Source organism: Schistocerca nitens, chromosome 7, assembly GCF_023898315.1.
Source record: "Schistocerca nitens isolate TAMUIC-IGC-003100 chromosome 7, iqSchNite1.1, whole genome shotgun sequence".
Taxonomy (NCBI): domain Eukaryota; kingdom Metazoa; phylum Arthropoda; class Insecta; order Orthoptera; family Acrididae; genus Schistocerca; species Schistocerca nitens.
In genome coordinates, this window is record NC_064620.1 from 117,312,878 (window position 1) to 117,336,821 (window position 23,944).

Here is a 23,944-nt window from a genome sequence, read left to right on the forward strand (position 1 = left end):
GATCATTCCATTTCATATCCCTACAAAGAGATACACCTGGGTATTTGTATTAGTTGGCTGATTCCAGCAGTGACTTATTGATTTTGTAGTCATAGGACACTATGTTTTTTTGTTTTGTGAAGTGCACATTTCTAAACATTGAGGGTAAGTTGCCAATCTCTGCACCACTTTGAAATCTCATCAAGATCTGACTGAATATTAATGCAGACTCTTTCAGATAGTACTTCATTATAAATAACTGCATCATCTGCAAAAAGTCTGAGGTTATTATTAATATTAATCTGCCAGGTCATTAATATACAACATAAATAGCAGGAGTTCCAACACACTTCCCTGGGGCACACACAGATTACTTCTATGTCTGACAATCACTCTCCATCCAAGATAACATGTTGTGTCCTCCCTACCAAAATGTCCTCACTCCAATCACAAATTTCGCTTGGTATTCCATGTGATCACACTACTAAAATTAAGTGTAGCTGAGGTACTGAGTCAAATACTTTTCAGAAATCAAGCAATACTGCCTCAACCTGATTGCCTTGCTACAAAGTTTTCAGTTTGTTGTGTGAGAAAAGTCCAAGTTGGGTTTCACATGGTTGATGTTTCTGGAATCCATGCTGGTTGGCATTGAGGTGGTCATTTTATTAAAGATACCTCATTATGTCCGAGCTCAGAATATGTTCTAAGATTCTGCAACAAAGGATATTGGATGGTAGCTTTGTGGATCATTTCTACTATCCTTTTTGTAGACAGGTGTGATCCATGCTTTTCTCCTAGAACTGGGCACAGTTTTTTGTTTGAGGGATCTACAATAGATTACATTTAAAACAGGGGCTAACTCAACCACAAATTCAGTATAGAATGTGATAGGTATTCCGTCGGGCCCTGGAGTATTGTTCAATGCTAGCAGTTTCAGCTGTTTTAGAGACTTCAGCTGTTTCTCAACATAACTGACACTAATACTTCTTTCATTCATCATTTCAGAGGTACAAGGATTAAATTGGGGCAATTCTCCTGGGTTGTCCTTCTTAAAGTGACATTTGAAAGTGGAGTTAAGCATTTCAGTTTTTGCTTTGCTACCCTCAATTTCTGTTCCTGCCTCGTTCACTGGGGACTGGATACTAACTTTGGTGCCACTAACAGCCTTTACATATGATCAGGATTTCTTTGGATTCTGTGAAAGACCATTTGATAGTATTCTGCTATGGTAGTCATTGAAGGCATCACCCATTTCTCTCTTGATAGCCAAACATGTTTCATTCAGCATCTCTCTATCTACAGCCCTATGCTTAGTTTCACACCTGTTATGCTGTTACCTCTGTTTCTTTAAAAGGTCTCTTTACAGTGACTGAATACCATGGAGGTTCCTTCTCATTATGGAATGTTCTACTGGATACATATCTATCCAGTGCATGGTCAACTATTCTTTTAAACTTCAGCCACAGTTCCTCTAAATGCTCCTGCCTTATGCTGAAAGTTTCAGTTTATATACAAGCAGACATATTATATGTCTGCTTGTGAGATGTCTGCTTGTGTCTGTATATGTGTGGATGGATGTGTGTGTGTGTGCGCGAGTGTATACCCGTCCTTTTTTCCCCCTAAGGTAAGTCTTTCCGCTCCCGGGATTGGAATGACTCCTTACCCTCTCCCTTAAAACCCACATCCTTTCGTCTTTCCCTCTCCTTCCCTCTTTCCTGATGAGGCAACAGTTTGTTGCGAAAGCTTGAATTTTGTGTGTATGTTTGTGTTCGTTTGTGTGTCTGTCGACCTGCCAGCACTTTCATTTGGTAAGTCACATCATCTTTGTTATATATATATATATATATATATATATATATATATATATATATATATATATATATATATATATATATATATTTCTGCTTGATTTAGTTGTCTGTTACACTTTGGCAATCGGTCACTGATATCAGTGTCGATGTGGAAATCCTCAAAGAGACAGGTCTATTCGTTGCCACCAGATCCAATACATTTCCATCATGAGTAGGGTTCCTAACTATCTGTTCCAGGTAGTTTTCAGACAAGGCATTTAGTACTGCTTCACAGCATGTCTGATCACGCCCACCACTAACAAAACTGTAATTTTCTCAATTAACTGTTGGATAATTAAAGGCTCCACCAATGATTACAGGATGATTTGGGGACTTATGTACAAGTGAACTGAGATTCTCTCTAAAGTTTTCGGTTACATCGGGGATGAGTCTGGCGGGCAATACAAGGATCCAATTATCATTTTATGTTCATCCCTGATACTGAATCTTACCCAATCAATCTCACATGCAGCTTAAATTTCTACTGCGACAAATACACCACATCCATTTTTCATTTGCCTATCCTTTCAATATACACTTAAATTTTCCCCAAAAATGTCACTGCTATCTATTTCAGGTTTCAACCAGGTTTCTGCCTTTCATGAGCAGTTCAAACTCTGGCACTTTATCACGAATACTTTGGCAGTTCACCATTACGATTTTAATACTCTCACCTGTGGAAGCTATCATTATCTGAATTGGACAGTGTGTTGCCTAATTTAAAAAAAAAAACACACCTTGTGTGCACCCCACACACAGTTATCTGCGTGGCAACATCTGATGTGTAGTGCACATCTGACCCATTCAGGTGGACTCTACAGTTCTCAACCCTATGGTACAAGTGAAGGAAATCACAGCCTAGTCAATCATCGCTGGTTCACCTTTCCACTCGACTCAGAAGCAAAGTATCATGATCAGATCTGGGGACAACACTGCAAATTGTAAGCTTTGTTGAAATTAAATGTGCAAGGCTGGTCTTCTCAATCTTCTCTGCCAGCCACTGGAATGGCCTAAGTATGAGCTCCGAGCCCAAACGACATTTTTTCCAACGTGTGCCACAGCCTGCGCCAATGGCCTTGCCACAGTGGTAACACCAGTTCCCATCAGATTACCGAAGTTAAGTGCTGTCGGGCTGGGCTAGCACTTGAATGGGTGACCATCCAGTCTGGCAAGTGCTGTTGGCAAGTGGGGTGCACTCAGCCGTTGAGAGGCAAACTGAGGATTTACTTGATTGAGAAGTAGCGGCTCCGGTCTCGGCAAGTGACATACGGTCAGGAGAGCGGTGTGCTGACCACATGCCCCTCATATCCGCATCCAGCGATGCCTATGGGCTGAGGATGACACAGCGGCTGGTCGGTACTGTTGGGCCTACATGACCTATTCGGGAGGCATAGTTTTTTTTTTTTTTTTAGTGCCACAGTCTGCAGTTGGTTGCATCCTGTTTCCTCAATGGCCGCTGGCACAGCCTCTTCAACATGCTGACTGAGGCCCCCAGGCACATATACAGAGTGCACTGGGTGTCCTATCTTGTCCCTTCCTGCCATTTCCCTAAGGGGTACCATCAATTGCCAAATGTTTGAACTGCCGATGATTAATACACCCCTATTCTTCTATGTTTGCCTCCTCTTGGGCACCAGACAAAACAGGTTTCCTCGAAAACAGGTGAAGTGAGTCCCACTGGCTCCGTTTCAGTTTCCATGAGAGGCAGTAGCCTCAGCAGTGAATGGCAGTTTCATACTCATCTCCAATAAACAAATCTAAAACAACTTACTAGGAGATGAGGTACTGGCAGGATTGAAGCTGTGAAGATGGGTCGTGAGTTGTGCTTGGGTAGCTCAGTTGCCCGCGAAAGGCAAAGGTCCCGAGCTCAATACTCGGTCCAGCACACTTTTAATCTTTCAGGAAGTTTCAGCTTACTAATACTCAGAATATACCTCATGACTACAAAAATAACAAAATTTATGTTAGAACTCTCTAATCTCTAGAAATTTTGAGAACGTTCAACCTCATATGTACACTCAATCAAATAGGACTAAATTCACAAAGCCGCAAGCCGAATTTTCACTTTTCTAAAAGGTTTGAACCTGTTAAACATCAAACATAAAACTAATGCTTGTGAAATAGGTTCAGCGTCCAATAAGACAATTTCCTGTTACTACCAGAAATTCATTTCAATGTTTTATTCTTCCATTAGGTACATTCCAAATACTTTGATTCTTACTGCTCAGTTCCCCAAATACCAAATATGTTTTGTTTAATATGTTTGAAGCCGAAGACTAATTTTCCTCTGATAGAAAATGAGTTCATATCAATACATCAAAGAAAAAAAAACTAACTGGGACTAATCACACTTCATTAAGTGGGGGGAAAATGACTGTCTCACGTATTTTTTTTACATCATTTGCTTCAGTCTCTGTTCACAAAAATGGCATCACGATCAGTCTTGACTTATTATAGTCCTCATCAGATCTTCAACTGATAAGTTGCTATGAAACATATTCAGATAATCTGATGATGACAGTAATAAGTTGAAACAGGTAATGATACCATTTGTGTATCCTGAGGCTGAATTACAAAATAATGATGCAATTCATCTTTTTGTTCCTTCCTCCCTTTTTTATAGCCCAGTAATCCAATTTTCAACAATGAAATATAATCAAATAGTTTTATATTTGTAACTTACCTCATTCTGCTTATTTGCAGTGACTTCACTATCTGTAGTTTCAGAAATCTTGTCATCAGATTTATCAGTACTTTGTTTCTGAGATTCTGGTGATATTTCTTGCACCTTTGACTGATCAGGAAACTGTTCAATACGATTTTCATCTCTCTCTTTCTTCTGCTCCTCAAATATTTTTAACCAGAGGGCAAAAGCTTTAATAAATAGGCCAGCACATAACAAGCCAAGACATGGCATATACATACCTGGAAAAGAAGTCCCATTCAAAGCATTATGAGAACAACTTATTGCATCATCATCATCAGCAGCAGCAGCAGCAGCAGCAGCAGCAGCAGGAGCACCAGCAGCACTGACCAATCATCCACTGCTGGATTAATTCTTCACCAAGACATTTTCATGCATTACGATTGTAAATGGTGTCATTTATGTTGCCATTGCATGTTTTTTAATATCATCTACCCACCTCCAATTAGGTTGTTGTCCAATTTTTTTGTATCTTGGAATTCAGAAAAAACACAGCATCCATTCAAGTTGCTTCATGTTCCAACAACCTCTGTTTTGTTTTCATTGCAGTCATAATTAGACCTACCTCTCTGATCTGTCTCCTGATCTTTTTGTTTTCCTGTTTCTCCAAATAAAACAATAAAACAGATTAAGAAACAATTTACACTTACACATGTTCATGATTCCATAACAACAATACTGGCATGCAGAAGGCAATACCAGAAGAGAATAAAGGCACAGCACATGCTGATAATCTCCATACTGGTAGATGAGGTGTACAAAGCTAATCAAGATATACTAAAAAGAAAGGATGGCAGAAGATGAAGCTGTCACAATACACATACTTAAGGAGAAACCAAAATAATACAAAAGAAAACTGTTTACAGACTTTCTGTGGAGGAAGAAAATTCCTCAAATAAACAAATCTTTCATTGTTCTACTTCATAATAAATGAGAAAGACATACTCTATCAACCTTCTTCTCCTTTGCAATCTCAAAACATTCACTCAAAGTATCACCAAGTGCGCAGAGTGTGGGCAAAAAAAACATCGCATTCCAATTACACAGAGGAACAAGCTGACTTTAGGAGCTGATACATCACAAGGGACTATTGTCAGTCAGGAATGAAATTCTAGAAAGAGCAATGACTATAAATTATCACTTTGGCTAAGATTCATAGTTTTTGAGGAGTCTTAATTTGAGCAAAATCTGTTCAAGCAACCCTTGAGAAACACTGCACTGACTTTATATATGTTAGTAGAAAGATGAATTATGTGTCAATATCCAGATAGCGAGAAATTTAGAACTGAAAGAGGACTCAGGAAAGGAGATTTTGTACTACCAAAACCACTCTCAATAGCTCTTTTAAGACAGTTGCAAGACTGCCTTGCATATTACCCTGTCTTCCACATTTAAGCTCTCGGATTTTCAAATCTCATATGGTGCAGTTCCCAACAGTCAGCCTTTCCTTCTCATCCTGTCTGGTAAATCTCCCATGACCTGCAGTTCTGAGTGACTTTCCCATAATCTATGCCTTTTCCTAGACCTCTCCAGTCCTTTTCCTTCCCCCTCCTTCCTTCCCCTTCAATCCTTCTGCCGGAAGGAGCAGCCACTGGCTCCAAAAGCTTGCATAATCATAATCTCCTTTTATGTGCATGTTCTGCCACTGCTTGGTGGGTAGATTTTTTTATCTATCCAACTATATTATAGGAATATAATAGAAGGAAACATTCCACGTGGGAAAAAATATATCTAAAAACAAAGATGATGTGACTTACCAAACGAAAGTGCTGGCATGTCGATAGACACACAAACAAACACAAACATACACACAAAATTCTAGCTTTCGCAACCAACGGTTGCCTCATCAGGAAAGAGGGAAGGAGAGGGAAAGACGAAAGGATTTGGGTTTTAAGGGAGAGGGTAAGGAGTCATTCCAATCCCGGGAGCGGAAAAAAAGGACGGGTATACACTCGCACACACACACATATCCATCCACACATATACAGACACAAGCAGACATATGTCTGGTAAGTCTTTCCGCTCCCGGGATTGGAATGACTCCTTACCCTCTCCCTTAAAACCCAAATCCTTTCGTCTTTCCCTCTCCTTCCCTCTTTCCTGACGAGGCAACCGTTGGTTGCGAAAGCTAGAATTTTGTGTGTATGTTTGTGTTTGTTTGTGTGTCTATCGACATGCCAGCGCTTTCGTTTGGTAAGTCACATCATCTTTGTTTTTAGATATACAACTATATTATAGTTCTCTTTTGCCACATAATAGCAGCTCTGTTTTGCAAGTTTACTTTTTTAAAGGTCACTTACCTATGGAAATATAGCGGTCAGTTGCTGGTTGAAGGTAGAAAAAGTAAGACTGATGAAATCTCTCCAACAAGTTGTTAAGACTTCTAAACACTCCTTCCAGCACCCTATATAACAAGAAAACAGTTATCTATGAAGTTTTTTTAATAAACCAATGCTTCTGAAAAGCACTAAAATTGAAATATCTTTCTACTGCTATAAAATAATAATAGAGTTATTCAAATAATGGAAGGTCCAGGATGGAATGTAATAATATGAAAAGGATAGTTGCTACTCACCATTCACTAGAGATGCAGAGTCACAGAAAGGCACAACAAAAAGACTGTCAGAACGTTAGCTTTCGGCCAACAAGGCCTTTGTCAAAAGCGGACAAAACACACACACACACACACACACACACACACACACACACACACACACACAAATTCAACTCACACAGACATGCTGGAGACAGACTGCAAGTAGCACCACATTATGAGAGAAGTAACCAGGTGGAGGTAAGGAGTAGGCTGGGGCAGGTAGTGGGAGCAATAGCAGGATAGGGGTGGGGGATGGTAAAGGGCTGCTGGGAGCATGCAGGGACGAGATGGAGAGTAGAGCAGCTGGTGCAGTCGATAGGTTAGATGGAGATGAAGGGGGGGAGGGGGGGGAGGGGAAAAGGGGAGAAGTAAAAGATTGGTTTGATTGCGATGGTGGAATAGAGAGCTGTGTAGTGCTGGAATGGGAACAGGAAAGGGGCTAGCTGGGTAAGGACAATGACTCTGAAGGTTGAGGCCAGGAGGGTTATGGGAACACAGGATATATTGCAGGGAGAGTTCTCACGTGCACTATTCAGAAAATCTGGTGTTGATGGGAAGGACCCAAATGGCACAGGCTGTCAAGCAGTCACTTAAATGAACAATGTCATGTTGGGTGGTCTGCTCAGCAGCAGGGTGGTGCAATTGTTTCTTGGCCACAGTTTGTCGGTGGCCATTCATGTGGACGGACAGCTTGTTGGTTGTCATACCCACGTAGAATGCAGCACAGTGGTTGTAGCTTAACTTGTAGATCACATGACCAGTTTCACCAGTAGTCCTGCCTTTGATGGGATAGGTGATGTTTGTAAGTGGACTTTCAAGTGTTATACTGGCATCTACAAAATTTGTGATGGGAGGGAGGGAGGGAGGGGGAGGGGGACGGAGGGGGATAGGTAGGTAGGTAGGTAGGTAGGTAGGTGTGTGTGTGTGTGTGTGTGTGTGTGTGTGTGTGAGAGAGAGAGAGAGAGGAGAGAGAGAGAGAGAGACAGAGAGAGAGAGATATCTTTGTTGCTTATCACCTGCACATTTTCTTTTGAACCGAGACTGCAACAGCCTCCGCTCAGCATTTTTTGAATCTCGATATTAAACCATGGTGCATCTTTTCCATCCTCTCTCCAGATCACGATTTACAATCTGCTTAAACTTTGTCCATAATTCCTCCCTGATTACAATAAAGTGATATCTGGCATAAGCCTGTTGAAGATTTCCTGCACGCTACTGAGCAACAATAGCCCCTACAGGGAGAGAGATGGTTGCCTTGACATAAATCACCAATCGCAGAGCCGACACCAGTCTGCCACTGTCACAGATGGGTGGATTGTGGGCTCTTCCTTATCATCCCATTTCAGGACACCAGTATTCCTAAAACTTCAGCAGATGGACCAGGGCCTACCTAATTGGCAGGCCAGGATTGCCATACTACGCAGCTACATTACAACCATTATCACAGTTCAACACATGAAGAACAGTAGTGAACGGGAGGGGACAGAGCACCTCCTAAATTGGCATGTGTGTCCAACACACACACACACACACACACACACACACACACACACACACACACACACACACACACACACCGCGTCCACTCACTGCCATGGTACGGCGAGCAGCAAAGCCACTGTGGGTGTCACCTGCCATAGCAGCAGCTAATGAGGACCACGTGTGTGGACTCGCAGCCGCTTATGACACAATTCCTCGATGGACATCAACAGCCGATGTCAACAGTGAGTCAAGACACTGCTTGTAACTTGTGGCAATAAATAACTAATTCTGAATCTTCTTTCTGAGGAAAACTGGCAAGGGGTGAAATGGGAGAGTGCCCGCAAACACAGAACCATCTCTACTCCCTCCCTTCCAACAGTTGACTCTCGCAAAATTCGTGTCACAAAGTCATCATGCTTCTGACACTTGCAGTATCAGCATAAGAAGTCCATAAGAAATGTTTCGTACTGGAGCACACCAGCAGCTACAATTGTGGGACGAGTCACTCAAAAGCTTCGTTGCTCACACAAATATGGTTTGGTTGTGATCATGGCCAAAATAGGATACAGTTAGTTAAGAGTTACTTTTGTAAAGCCTATTGAAGCTATACATGTATCTGAATTTAGAGGAAATTAAAGGGCACTGTATTTAGTACTGGTAGATCATAAAATTTGTAATTTGTCTGACCTCAGCACACCTTGTGACAAGTTTATTTTTGTAACATGTTGCACTTGTGGGAATTATGGTCATGCAAAAGAGGGCTGTGTTAAGTGTTGTTGGATGTCAATAAGACAAAGTAATAAGTAATTTTTTATATGCATGAGAGTGTATATTGTGGACGAAGTATAAAGCTAACTGGGATAGAAAAGGAAATTGCACAAATATGACACAAATGCGAGCAATGACTATAACAGACTCAGTATCAGCTATAACAGAGCAACATTAGATTATTAATCCTTTAACTTAACAATTTTTTTTAAGATTATGTTCCAAAAAATTATAACTTTTTTATTAATGAAAATCATCCTACAATGAATGACATTACATATAAACACATAAAAACAGCTTCTAAGGCTCAAAATAAAAAGTTACAAAATTTTGCAAATGACCAACAATAAAATCCTGAGTATACTCATTCACTGGACTGTGACTAAAATATCCTGAAACGTAAAGTCATTTTTTTAGTTTCTGTGTAGCTGTGAAGTCTAACCATGCATTTTACAAGAATCTCCTGTGAAAACATATCCTGGAGCATCTGGTTGGAGCACAGTAGATGTATTTATCTCGTACTACTGATGAACGCTTGTCACTCAACTGACAAACTGCCATCACTTTCTGTCTCTAATGAAGTAACATCACATTCCTATTCGGTTTCTGAGCTGCTAAATTCAATGTCAAACTCAGGATCACCACAGTAATCCGTTTTTGAAAGCACTACTAAACAACCACTATAGGAGAGAGCCTGAAAGTGAGCATTTTGTTACTGAGTATCCAATGCTGCACACAGTAAAGACGATATCTAGTGGCAACCATGTCAACCAAAACATGACAACCAGGCTACAAATGTAGTACCAGAAGCTCTCTATCAGCAGAACATGTAACTATCAGTGCTGAAATGAATATAAGTGGGATTTTATTTTTTTGAAGGTCTTTTCTTAAGTTGCCCGAGTATATTTGGAATTTAACATTTGTGTCAAAACAATAAAAATTAGATAACTTGGTGCTTTATGTCAAGCGGTTAAAGGAAAAGAGTGAGAAAATGGCTCAGCAGTTGGATAGTCAAACAGCTGTCCCTTCAGAATCAGGTCCTTTGTGAGTGAAATTGATACTGGCCGCTCATTCTCCATCTGTAGATCTTGTAGCTGCTGGTCTTACGTCCATTTTTTCTGGCAAAACAGCGGAGGATGTCACTATTTTTATGCTGGATGTGTTATCCACAGCCAGCTTGTACATCTGGCCCAATTGTGCATGTCAGGTGAGGCTAAGATGTACATCACATATCATGAGGTATTGAGTAACGTAACCACATTTACGGAGTTGGCAAATGGCTTCAAGCAAAGGTACAGAAAACAAAATAGTGCTTGATTCTTTCAAGAAAAGTTAACTAATTTGAGACAAAGGGCAAATGCTGTAGAAGCATTTTCAGACAGGATACACAAGTTGAACATCCAAACTTACGAGCTGACTTACAACCTGGACACTGACACAGTTTTATTAAGAGGGGCTACGGGCATGGCATTACATGTGTGTCCTAAGGAGGATTTCTGCTCCAGAATTTTCTTGCAGAGTGAGAATGGAAAATCCACAAGACGTAGCAGCATTGCTGCATGTAGCCATTTATCTGCAAGAGATAGATAGTGCTACTAAGCCTCAGAATGATCACAAAATGTTTGTGTCAAACAAAGAATATTACTGATGTAGAAGAAAGATTAACTGAAAAGTACAGTGTCGCCAGCCACAATGTTTTAGTTGTCAATGAGTTCGTCATAAGGCACAGAAATGTAGATCAAAGAAATAGGGTAACTATAATGGGAAAAGTCAAACAATGGAAAATCCAGGATGGAATGTAACAATATTATGAAATGGAAAGCTGCCACTCACCTTATAGCGGAGATGCTGAGTCGCCAATAGGCACAACATAAAGACTGTCACAAGTATAGCTTTTGGCCCATAAGGCCCTCACCAAAAAATGACACACACACACACACACACACACACACACACACACACACACACAAATGCAACTCACATGCCAGCTGAGCAGGATATAGGCCTGTAAGAATAAATTTCACAGAAGCAGGCTAGGACTTACTAGAACGAATAGAGTAAAGTATGATATGCTGAGAGAAGCAGCGAAATAGACGCCCATACAAAAGACCATAGAAAAGACAAGTTTAAGATGCTATGGGTGTGTTAGAACAATAGGATCTGGCAGCATAATGAGCTAGGCTCATGAAAAGATAATAGCAGGCAAGAGAACTAGAGGATGATTGGGAGACAGATAGGTCATTGGAGTAAAAGGAAGTGTGATGAAGAGAGAGATCTGGGGCAGAGGGGGAGAGAAAAACATGTTGGGAGGACAGGAAAAGATGGAGAGGCTTATGTCCTAAATAGACCTAGCTAGGGGCTGGAAAATGTAAAATATGATGAAGATGATGATAAGTCTTGTTTCTCAAACTACCATGTTTTCCCAATAAAAGAGTACACTTAAGACTCAATTTTTGAAAGGTTTGCATAATAAAATCTTAATAGTCTGAGTTTCTTACAATTATTACAATTCTGCAAAGAAGTGTCTCCTGGCCTATACAATTTTAGAAGAAGGAAAAAATGTCATTCACATAGTAGAGAAACAGGGCTTTGCAAGGTATGTCTATTTGAAAACAAACCCTTATTAATGGGATTGGATTTTTGAGTTTACATGGTTTTCTTGGATCTTAAATTTTTCAAAACATCTTGCAAAAACTTATTCAGGGGTTTAGGGATTTGTACATGCAAGGGCCAGCACACTGCTGCCAAACAGAATTTGTTGTTAATAACAATAGTGAATTTAGGATGGACAGTAAAATATACAAACACAATATTAGAAGTGAAAATAATTTCCATATAAACTATGGGTCCTGATCTGCAGTTCAGAATCGAGATTTATATTTTGGAGCCAAGTTTAAAACAGGTACCTGATAGAAATCAGACAGGAAACTGAAAACTCCCAGATATTAAGAGACAGAATTAAAGACTATCTAATACGCAACTCCTCTTATAATTTTTCATTTAATTCTAATGTTGACATTAAATTGGTTTCGACTTTGCCGGTACATAAATAGCTGATAGTGTTCTGTGTGGTTACATAAATACTTTGGAGTATTAGACAGCAAAAGTAGCTAAACGAAATGAAATGTGGGTACAGCATATCTGTCTGGGGGTAGTTTGGCCACCTGGTGCAAGTTTTCTTTTATTTAATGCCTCTTTAGCAACTCGCACATTGATGATGATGATGATGATGACAGCACGCACACCCAGTCTTGAGCAGAGAAAATCCCCGACCTGGTCGGAACCGAACCAGCGGACCTGTGATCGAGAGCCAGTAATGCTAACCATAAGACCACGAGCTGCAAACAAAAGCTGAACAGTTGACAGAAGTACCAGTGTGGCTCGTTCCCAGCAAAACCTCAGTTATCCCAAGTGCAGATAATCAGGCTTCTGGATTATCCATGCACAGTTCGATGATTTTAAGAAAAACAAAGCCTGAAGTCTTCTTTTACAATCAGAATTAATATTTTTGTTTGGGATACAAATTTAGGGGTGCAAAGACACAGCCGATAAAAACATTCACAAATACTTAAATAGTGACATCTATGAACCAGGATTTGAACAGTTACGTTATGCAGGTACAGTGAACAAAGTATGTTCAGTAGAGAAAGAGAGCAAAGAGGAAGTGATTGAGAAACCTGTTTTTGCACACACCTATGCACTGAAACTTACTGATCTGTTACAAGAGTATTCAGGACAACATTCATCTGACTATACCAATGTTCTGACACTCCTAAAACTGAGAACCACCACAAGGTAAAGAGTGAATGAAAAACAGAAGCAGAAAAAACAGAATGATTGTTTCATAAAAGTGAAAACAAAGCAAGTGATGCAAAATACAATGTTCTTTAAGTGTAATTTTGTAAATTATAAGTAATGTGTAAGTAATGAAGTGGGCTTTAAAAATATATGTAGCATGTTTCTTCAAGTACAGGAACTGGGAAAAAAAAAACAAACAAAAAAAACCACAGGTATTTTGGATTATCAATGTTTTTCAGCAATCTGTGCAGTTTCAAATCCACATTAACCTCAACAGTCAGGAGTTTGCTGCATTAATTCTTGTAATTATCAATATAGTTTATGAAGTCATAATTTACTGCTCATATATTTGTGGGAATAGGTATCTCCCAAATGAAATGCATTAGATACTCTTTGGAATGTGTGAATGATGCAGTGTAATTGTCCTTTGATTGTGATGTTGCTCCAAGTTCCTTTCTGTTGATAATGCAGTCAAGGTATCTTACATCTACATCTACATGATTACTCTGCAATTCACATTTAAGTGCTTGGCAGAGGGCTTATCGAACCACAATCATACTATCTCTCTACCATTCCACTCCCGAACAGCCCGCGGGAAAAACGAACACCTAAACCTTTCTGTTCGAGCTCTGATTTCTCTTATTTTATTTTGATGATCATTCCTACCTATGTAGGTTGGGCTCAACAAATAGAAAGTTGGTGACTGAAATTTCATAAATAGATCTCGCCGCGACGAAAAACATCTTTGCTTTAATGAGTTCCATCCCAACTCGTGTATCATATCTGACACACACTCTCCCCTATTACGTGATAATACAAAACGAGCTGCCCTTTTTTGCACCGATGTTCTCCGTCAATCCCGCCTGGTAAGGATCCCACACTGCGCAGCAATATTCTAACAGGGGACAAACGAGTGTAGTGTAAGCTGTCTCTTTAGTGGACTTGTTGCATCTTCTAAGTGTCCTGCCAATGAAACGCAACCTTTGGCTCGCCTTCCCCACAATATTATCTATGTGGTCTTTCCACCTGAAGTTGTTCGTAATTTTAACATCCAGGTACTTAGTTGAATTGACAGCCTTGAGAATTTTACTATTTATCGAGTAATTGAATTCTAATGGATTTCTTTTGGAACTCATGTGGATCACCTCACACTTTTCGTTATTTAACGTCAACTGCCAACTGCCACACCATACAGCAATCTTTTCTAAATCGCTTTGCAACTCATTTTGGTCTTCGGATGTCCTTACTAGACGGTAAACTACAGCATCATCTGCGAACAACCTAAGAGAACTGCTCAGATTGTCACCCAGGTCATTTATATAGATCAGGAACAACAGAGGTCCCAGGACGCTTCCCTGGGGAACACTTGATGTCACTTCAGTTTTACTCAATGATTTGCCGTCTATTGCTACGAACTGCGACCTTCCTGACAGGAAATCATGAATCCAGTCGTACAACTGAGACGATACCCCATAGGCCTGTAGCTTGATTAGAAGTCGCTTGTGAGGAACGGTGTCAAAAGCCTTCCGGAAATCCAGAAATACGGAATCAACTTGAGATCCCCTGTCGATAGCGGCCATTACTTCGTGCGAATAAAGAGCTAGCTGCGTTGCACAAGAACGATGTTTTCTGAAACCATGATGATTACGTATCAATAGATTGTTCCCTTCGAGGTGATTCATAATGTTTGAATACAGTATATGCTCCAAAACCCTACTGCAAACCGACGTCAATGATATAGGTCTGTAGTTCGATGGATTACTCCTACTACCCTTCTTAAACACTGGTGCGACCTGCGCAATTTTCCAATCTGTAGGTACAGATCTATCGGTGAGCGAGTGGTTGTATATGATTGCTAAGTAGGGTGCTATTGTATCAGCGTAATCTGGAAGGAACCTAATCGGTATACAATCTGGACCTGAAGACTTGCCCGTATCAAGCGATTTGAGTTGCTTCACAACCCCTAAGGTATCTACTTCTAAGAAACTCATGCTAGCAGCTGTTCGTGTTTCAAATTCTGGAGTATTCCATTTGTCTTCCCTAGTGAAGCAATTTCTGAAAACTGCGTTCAATAACTCCGCTTTAGCGGCACAGTCGTCGGTAACAGTACCATCGGCACTGCGCAGCGAAGGTATTGACTGCGTCTTGCCGCTTGTGTACTTTACATACGACCAGAATTTCTTCGGATTTTCTACCAAATTTCGAGACAATGTTTTGTTGTGGAACCTATTAAAGGCATCTCGCATTGAAGTCCGTGCCAAATTTCGCGCATCTGTAAATTTTAGCCAATCTTCGGGATTTCGCGTTCTTCTGAACTTCGCATGCTTTTTCCGTTGCCTCTGCAACAGCGTTCGGACCTGTTTTGTGTACCATGGGGGATCAGTTCCATCTCTTACCAATTTATGAGATATGAATCTCTCAATTGCTACTATATCTTTGAATTTGAGTCACATCTCGTCTACATTTGCGCAGTCAGTTCGGAAGGAATGGAGATTGTCTCTTAGGAAGGCTTCTAGTGACACTTTATACACTTTTTTAAATAAAATTATTTTGCGTTTCTTTCTGGTGGATTTGGAAGAAACAGTATTGAGCCTAGCTACAACGAGCTTGAGATCACTAATGTCTGTATCAGTCATGATGCTCTCTATTAGCTCTGGATTGTTTGTGGCTAAGAGGTCAAGTGTGTTTTCACAACCATTTACAATTTGCATGGGTTCGTAGACTAACTGCTTGAAATAATTTTCGGAGAAAGCATTTAGTACAATCTCGGAAGATGTTTTCTGCCTACCACTGGTTTTGAACAAGTATTTTTGCCAACATATCGAGGGAAGGTTGAAGTCCCCACCAACTATAACCGTATGAGTGGGGTATTTATTTGTTACGAGACTCAAATTTTCTCTGAACTGTTCAGCAATCATCGGAGTCTGGGGGTCAGTAGAAGGAGCCAATTATTAACTTAGTTCGGCTGTTAAGAATAACCTCCACCCATACCAATTCGCATGGAGTATCTACTTCGACTTCACTACAAGATAAACCACTACTGGCAGACACAAACACTCCACCACCAATTCTTCCTAATCTATCTTTCCTGAACACCGTCTGAGACTTTGTAAAAATTTCTGCAGAACTTATTTCAGGCTTTAGCCAGCTTTCTGTACCTATAACGATTTCAGCTTCTGTGCTTTCTATTAGCGCTTGAAGCTCAGGGACTTTCCCAGCAAAACTACAACAATTTACAACTACAATTCCAACTGTTCCTTGATCCAAGCGCGTCCTGTATTTGCCATGCACCCTTTGAGATTGCAGCCCACCCCGTACTTTCCCGAGGCCTTCTAACCTAAAAAAAACCACCCAATCCACGCCACACAGCCTCCGCTACCCGTGTAGCCGCCAGCTGAGTGTAGTGAACTCCTGACCTATACAGCAGAACCCGAAACCCCACCACCCTATGGCGCAAGTCAAGGAATCTGCAGCCATCACGGTCGCAAAACCATCTGAGCCTCTGATTCAGACCCTCCACCCGGCTCTGCACCGAAGATCCGCAGTCGGTTCTGTCAACGATGCTGCAGATGGTGAGCTCTGCCTTCATCTCATAAGCAAGACCAGCAGCGTTCACCAAATCAGTTAGCCGCTGGAATCCAGAGAGAATTTCCTCAGCTCCAAAGCGACACACGTCATTAGTGCCGACATGTGCCACCACCTGCAGCTGGTTGCACCCTGTGCTCTTCATGGCATCCAGAAGGACCCTTTCCACATCAGGAATGACTCCACCCGGAATGCACACGGAGTGAATACTGGATTTCTTCCCCTCCTTAGCCACCATATCCCTAAGGGGCCCCATTACGCGCCTAACATTGGAGCTCCCAACTACCAATAAGCCCACCCTCTGTGATTGCCCAGACCTTGAAGGCTGAGAATCATCCTCTGAAACAGGGCAGGCAGCTTCATCTGGCTCAGCCAGAGACAGTACCTGAAATCTGTTTGTCAGACGCACTGGGGAGGCTTTCTGATCAGCCTCCGGGGACGTCTTTCGCTGCCTGCCACGCCTCAAAACGACCTCACAATCAACCACAGGTGAGGGCTCAGCCCCACTGCGGGCAGCAACCGGGGCAACCAAAGCGGCAGACCGATCTGGGGACAGACAGGACGAGGTTGACAGCCCCGTGATACCCAAGTCCGGCTCCCCACAGTGGTGCCCATTGGCAATAGCCCCAAGCTGCGTGACCGAAGTCAGCGCCACCTGCAGCTGTGAGCAAAGGGATGCCAATTCAGCCCTCATCCGAACACAAATCACAGTCCCTGTCCATTCTAATTGATGTTGAACAACAGCTACTGAAACATGAGTCCGTGCCTAGATAACGCAAGGGAAACATGCAAAGAATGTACGAACTAACCCGTACAAATGCCTAATGACTGCGCTACAATCTGCCTGAATTTACGATTACAGTAACTAAAACTCGAAATTACACCTCCTATACAAAACTCTCACGGAATTTAAGTAAGAATCTACGAAGTAAACACAGAAAAGAAGCTATATACGTATCTTTCTGCGCTGTCGATGTGCACCAACTGGGAGCTCAGGCCACACTGGTCTCTGAGAGCCTACTAGACAGACAAGTGCCACTGATGTACCAAAACAAAACAAATGCCTAACGACTGCACTACAACCTGCCTGAATTTACAATTACAGTAACTAAAACTCGAAATTACTTATATGTGTGTATTGTAATTTGTGTACATAACTGATGACCCTGAGATGAAAATAGTTCATGAACAATAAGAACAGTTGCATTTTACATTATTTTTACACAGTCGTGGAAGATGTGGCAAAATTGCTGATGATGACTGGTGAGGATATTGGAGTTCTGGAAGTTTCTATGCCAAGGAATGATGACAGCTCAGGTACAGCGAACTTAACAGCTCTGATGATATCATCAATGCCACGAACACATTCATGCATTGCATGCCATCTGACCGCTGTCTCATTGGTGTCATCCATGTTGCAGTTACAGACAAGGTCTCCACCATTTTTGTCTGTGCAGTCCGAGATTTGGTTCATGATTTTAGAAAGAATTTTGCTCACCAGATCATGGAGAATCACGAGAAATTTACATTGGCAGTCAGTTATTTAGACCGAAGAGGAACAGTCACAGTTACAGATATTATCCTGCAATCTCCACATCAATGGATCTACCGTGTTCTCAAGACGGTGTCAATCATTTGTTGCACCACATCATCCGAACAAAAGCTTAAGTGGTCCTGTATGACAAGTGAAGAGATGACAGAACACTATTGGAATTCTGGAAACACTTATAGGCATTGATGGAAATTAAGAGTCGTCTGCGAAGAGTTGCTACTCCTGAAGACAGCAGCTCCTCCACAGGTGCAGTTAACATTGATAGCACATAAGGGGGCAGCCCTCGGATAAAGTGCTGCAGGTAGATGGTCAGTTGTAGACTCAACAGTTGTAGTGGCTATAGTATCAGTGAATACTGATGCTGCACGTTAACAGTCAGGCATCAGAAGAACACAAAGTGTGACCGCGTAATTCAACAGACACCGAGAAGGACTGGAGAGTGTGACCGCATAATTCAACAGACACCGAGAAGGACTGGAGCTCATTAAGATTTACAAACCATGCTAGAAAAGGTATCTGACCAACTGCAGCCATCGGAGCTCTGGACGGCTGTGGGCATGAAGTTCTGCTAATACACCAGCTCAGGACAGCACCAGAGTTCAAAACATCATATTCACCATCTGTTGGTATCACAGATGGTTTGGTCCATGGGCTACAAAACGCACAACGCTGTGCAATCACCCAAATGGCAAGAGCAGTCCGCAACAGACGCCATGGACCTCGGTACCTCCAAACGTCGCCAACAGCATACGAAACACAGACTAGCAGTAGTCCCCAGAACATAGTGCAATATTAATATACTCTTGAAGATTACAGTATGAAAAGTCCTCACAAGTCAATTGGAGGTTCAACAGAAACGTGTGGGAACATCACAGTGACTGCACATTGTCAACAGAGAATCTGGTTTAGCATTTCCGGTGGACAATGATTTGGAAATCAGTACTCCGTCAAATTTGCACACACGGACATGGCAGCATTGGAGCCACTGTAGCTGCTAGCCATCGGGCAATGGGCTGCAAGGAGCTGGTAACTGGTATTGGTCTTGCTACTCATTTCAAGTGGACATTTGTAGTGGCAGACATTTTCCTGCTTATCTTGAGAGCATATTTCCTTGCACACTTTGCACTATCGGTGCATTTGTCTAAGGACTGACTAGTAAGTGGATCCAGCAGCAGCAAAGTCAGTGAGATTTTAAGCAGTTCTGTAGATGGTAGGATATGTCGGGTCAGCAATATACATCAAAAGCATGTACCCCAAGACCTTATACTGCATACACACAATCCCAGAGCTGCCGGTTGCGCGGTGCATCTGTAGAACTGTGCCAGGTTAAATATTGGAAATTAAAAGAGCTTTTGAAGAGATGTTGCATTCCAGTATCATACAGTTTTCGAACAGTGCCTGGGCCTATCCACTACATTTGGTCAGGAAAAAGAAGGTATATGGCAACTTTGCAGGGATAACCAAGTATTAAACACCAGGACCATCCTATTCCACATATTAAAGAATTCTCATATGCTTTGGCTGGTGCACCTGTTTTTACAGTCCTGGATTGCCACAAGGCCTATAACCTTCCTGCAGCACCTTTGGATGTTCCCAAGACAGCAATGATCACAGCTTTCGGTCTGCTCAAGTTCTTGTGCATGCCGTTTGGACTTAGAAATGTGGTTCAGACCTAGCAAAAGTTCATTAATGAAGTGCTTCTGGGATTGCAATTTTGTTTTATGTATCTTGACAAAATTCTGATATACTCTACCGATGCATAATCACATATCAGGCATGCGGCTGAGGTATGGCAAAGGCTCCAAGACTACAGTATGGTAGTGAACGAATATAAATGCATGATAGGTAAAAGTGAAGGGACATTTCTCAGGTGTAGAGTTTCACGTGATGGAATCAGCCCATTGCTGGAAAAGTTGGTTTTTTTTTGCGAGAGCTGCCACGCCTGGGGAATTACCGACAACTACAATGTTTGTTAGCCACCGTGAGTTTTTATTCCTGCCATTTATAAGCAACAGCGGCTATTCAGTCACCTCTTATGGACAGTCTTGCTGGCCACTGCACTAACGGGAAGTGTCTGTTCTGCAAAGCATGGAAGGCCTCGTCCATCTCCAGTCTTGAGCAAGCGGCATCACTTGCCCACCCAGTATCACCCGCACCATTAGCTTTGGTAGTTCATGCTAGTCAGACTGCAATCGGGGCTGTGCTACACCAGAAAGTAGACCATCTTTAGCAGCCATAAGTTTCTTCCACCACCCCACACACCACCACCAAGTGAGAGTGTGAAGCACTTTTGCCCTCCTATAAAAGCCAATCCAGTGGTGATTTAAACAGACCACAAGCCAATTGTACCCGCATTTCAGAATGCAAGTGATAAGTGCTCCCCTTGACAATTCAGATATGTTAATTTTGTTAGCCAGTTTGTGACATATATTCAACATATTCAAAGTGCTGAAAATTTAGTGCATATGGTGTGGTTGTGATCCTGAAGTATGATGACCTCACCTGGGCACAAATGGCAGATCATCAGCTGCAAGACTCACAGATGGGTCAGTCTTCAAGTCCACAATTCCAGCAGGATGAGGTACTAGGTTACAGTAAAAGGTATGGTGTGACATTTCTCGGTAGGTGCCAAGGGCCTACATTGCACCCCAACTTCGCAAGATAGTTTTCAACAGTGGTTGGTTGGTTGGTTTGGGGGATTAAAGGGACCAGACTGCGACAGTCATCGGTCCCTTTCTCCAAAAAGTAAAACCACCCAAAGAGAAGAAAAACGAACAGCAGGAAAAACGTCAGACGACACAGGACAAGAAATACTCCTACAGAGATCAGACAAGACATATTAAAATCACACAGAGTGTGATGGTGGTTGGCCGACCATAGAGATAAAAAGGAAAAGCCAACCACCGAGAACACATTAAAAACTCAGCGTAACATCGTAGGCCAGTGGCCACAATCAACACAAAAGAACAGAACAAACACTCAGAGTAAACGATAAAAACCCCCTGCCCGAATAAAACATAAAACTAAGCCAGCCATAACCGGGTCATCAGATAAAAGGGCAGGGAGCGTATCAGGCAGCGCAAATGTCTGCCTGACCACAGCTAAAAGGGGCCAACAAAATGTGGGCCACTGTCAAAGCCGCCCCGCAGCGACATAGAGGAGGGTCCTCCCGGCGCAGTAAATATCTGTGTGTCAGCCAGGAGTGGCCAATGCGGAGCCGACAAAGGATGACTGAGTCCCTGCGGTTGGCTCGCATGGATGACGGCCACACAGTCGTCGTCTCCTTAATGGCACGGAGTTTATTGGGCGTGATCTGATCGCGCCATTCAGCGGCCCAAAGCGCAAAAACTTTTCGGCGGAGGACTGCCCGCAAATCAGTCTCTGGGGGTCCAACATCCAGAGATGATTGACTCGTGGCCTCTTTCACCAGGCGATCAGCATGTTCATTGCCTGGGATACCAACATGACCGGGGGTCCACACAAAGACCACAGAGCGGCCGCAACGGGCAAGAGTATGCAGGGACTCTTGGATAGCCATCACCAGACGAGAACGAGGGAAACATTGGTCGAGAGCTCATAAACCACTCAGGGAATTGCTACAGATAACGAAGGACTCACCTGAGCAGGAGCGGATATACTCTAGGGCACGAAAGATGGCGACCAGCTCAGCAGTGTAAACGCTGCAGCCATCCTGCAAGGAACGTTGTTCGGAATGGTCCCCTAGAGTGAACGCATACCCGACACGACCAGCAACCATCGAACCGTCAGTGTAAACAATGCCAGAGCCCTGATATGTGGCCAGGATGGAATAAAAGCGGCGGCGGAAGGCCTCTGGAGGGACTGAGTCCTTCGGGCCCTGTGCCAAGTCGAGCCGAAGGCATGGGCGACGAACACACCATGGGGGTGTATGCAAAGTAGCCCGGAAAGGAGGTGGAACAGTGAAAACCTGAAGCCCAGAGAGAAGCTCTTTGACGCGGACCGCTATTGTACAACCAGACCGGGGCCGACGTTCTGGCAGACGGACGACCGATCGTGGGAACAGGAGACGATAGTTTGGATGCCCGGGCAAGCTTAGAACATGGGCAGCATAAGCGGCCAGCAAACATTGGCGTCGTAACCGCAGTGGAGGTACACCTGCCTCCACTAGTACGCTGTCCACAGGGCTGGTGCGGAAAGCACCAGTGGCAAGGCGTATCCCGCTGTGGAGAATTGGGTCCAGCACCCGTAACGCAGATGGGGATGCTGAGCCATAAGCCAGGCTCCCATAATCCAGACCGGACTGGATTAACGCCTGGTAGAGCCGCAACAGGGTAGATCAGTCGGCGCCCCAGCGGGTGTGGCTCAAGCATCTCAGAGCGTTTAGATGCCGCCAACACGTCTGTTTAAGCTGCCGGATATGAGGCAGCCAAGTCAACCGGGCATCGAAAACCACCCCCAAAAACCTGTGGGTCTCCACCACAGCAAGAAGTTCGTTGTCAAGAGAAAGCCGTGGCTCAGGATGGACCGTTCGGTGCCGGCAGAAACGCATAACGCGGGTCTTGGCAGCCGAAAACTGAAAACCATGCGCTACAGCCCAAGACTGCGCCTTGCGGATAGCGCCCTGTAGCTGACGTTCAACAGCTGCGATGCCAGTAGAGCTGTAGTAAAGGCAGAAGTCGTCAGCATACAGGGAAGCGGAGACAGAATTCCCCACGGCCGCAGCGAGCCCGTTAATGGCTATTAAAAACAGGCAGACACTTAAAACAGAACCCTGCGGCACGCCGTTCTCCTGGACGTGGGAGGAACTATAGGAGGCTGCGACTTGCACGCGGAAGGTACGATACGACAGGAAATTGCGGATAAAAATCGGCAGAGGGCCACAAAGACCCCATCCATGAAGCGTAGAAAGGATGTGATGACGCCATGTTGTATCGTACGCCTTCCGCATGTCGAAAAAGACAGCGACCAGGTGCTGACGGCGGGCAAAGGCAGTACGGATGGCCGACTCTAGGCTCACCAGATTGTCGGCGGCGGAGCGGCCTTTACGGAACCCACCCTGAGACGGAGCCAGAAGGCCCCGAGACTCCAGTACCCAATTCAAGCGCCGGCTCACCATCCATTCAAGAAGCTTGCAAAGAACGTTGGTGAGGCTAATGGGGCGGTAGCTGTCCACCCCAAAGGGCTCTTGCCCGGTTTCAAAACGGGGATGACAATGCCCTCCCGCCATTGCGACGGAAACTCACCCTCGACCCAGAGACGGTTGTAAAGGTCGAGGAGGCGTCGCGTGCAGTCCACTGAAAGGTGTTTCAGCATCTGACAGTGGATGCGATCGGGCCCGGGTGCGGTATCAGGGCAAGCAGCAAGGGCACTGTGAAATTCCCACTCACTGAATGGAGCATTGTAGGATTCAGAAGTGTTTGTGCGAAAAGAAAGGCTCCGACGTTCCATCCGCTCTTTAATGGAGCGGAAGGCCTGGGGGTAATTCGCAGAAGCGGAACTCATAGCAAAATGCTCTGCCAAGCGGTTTGCAATGACGTCGGAGTCAGTACAAACTGCACCATTCAGTGAGAGCGCAGGGACGCTGACAGGGGTCCGATAGCCGTAGACGCGTCGAATCTTGGCCCAGACCTGCGATGGAGTGACATGGAGGC

The 23,944-nt window shown here is 43.3% G+C and overlaps 1 protein-coding gene across 2 annotated transcripts in view; it reads right to left on the reverse strand.

Annotated features, from left to right (window-relative positions):
* The window catches only part of LOC126194691 (glycosylphosphatidylinositol anchor attachment 1 protein), an 87,536-nt gene that overhangs the window by 23,456 nt on the left and 40,136 nt on the right, over positions 1–23,944 (reverse strand). For both annotated transcript variants that reach the window (XM_049932911.1, XM_049932910.1), the window contains exons 8-9: positions 6,834–6,937; positions 4,513–4,754 (exon numbers count right to left, since the gene is read on the reverse strand). In XM_049932911.1, the coding sequence (XP_049788868.1) occupies positions 4,513–4,754; positions 6,834–6,937 (346 nt within the window). The remainder of the gene's footprint in view (positions 1–4,512; positions 4,755–6,833; positions 6,938–23,944) is intronic.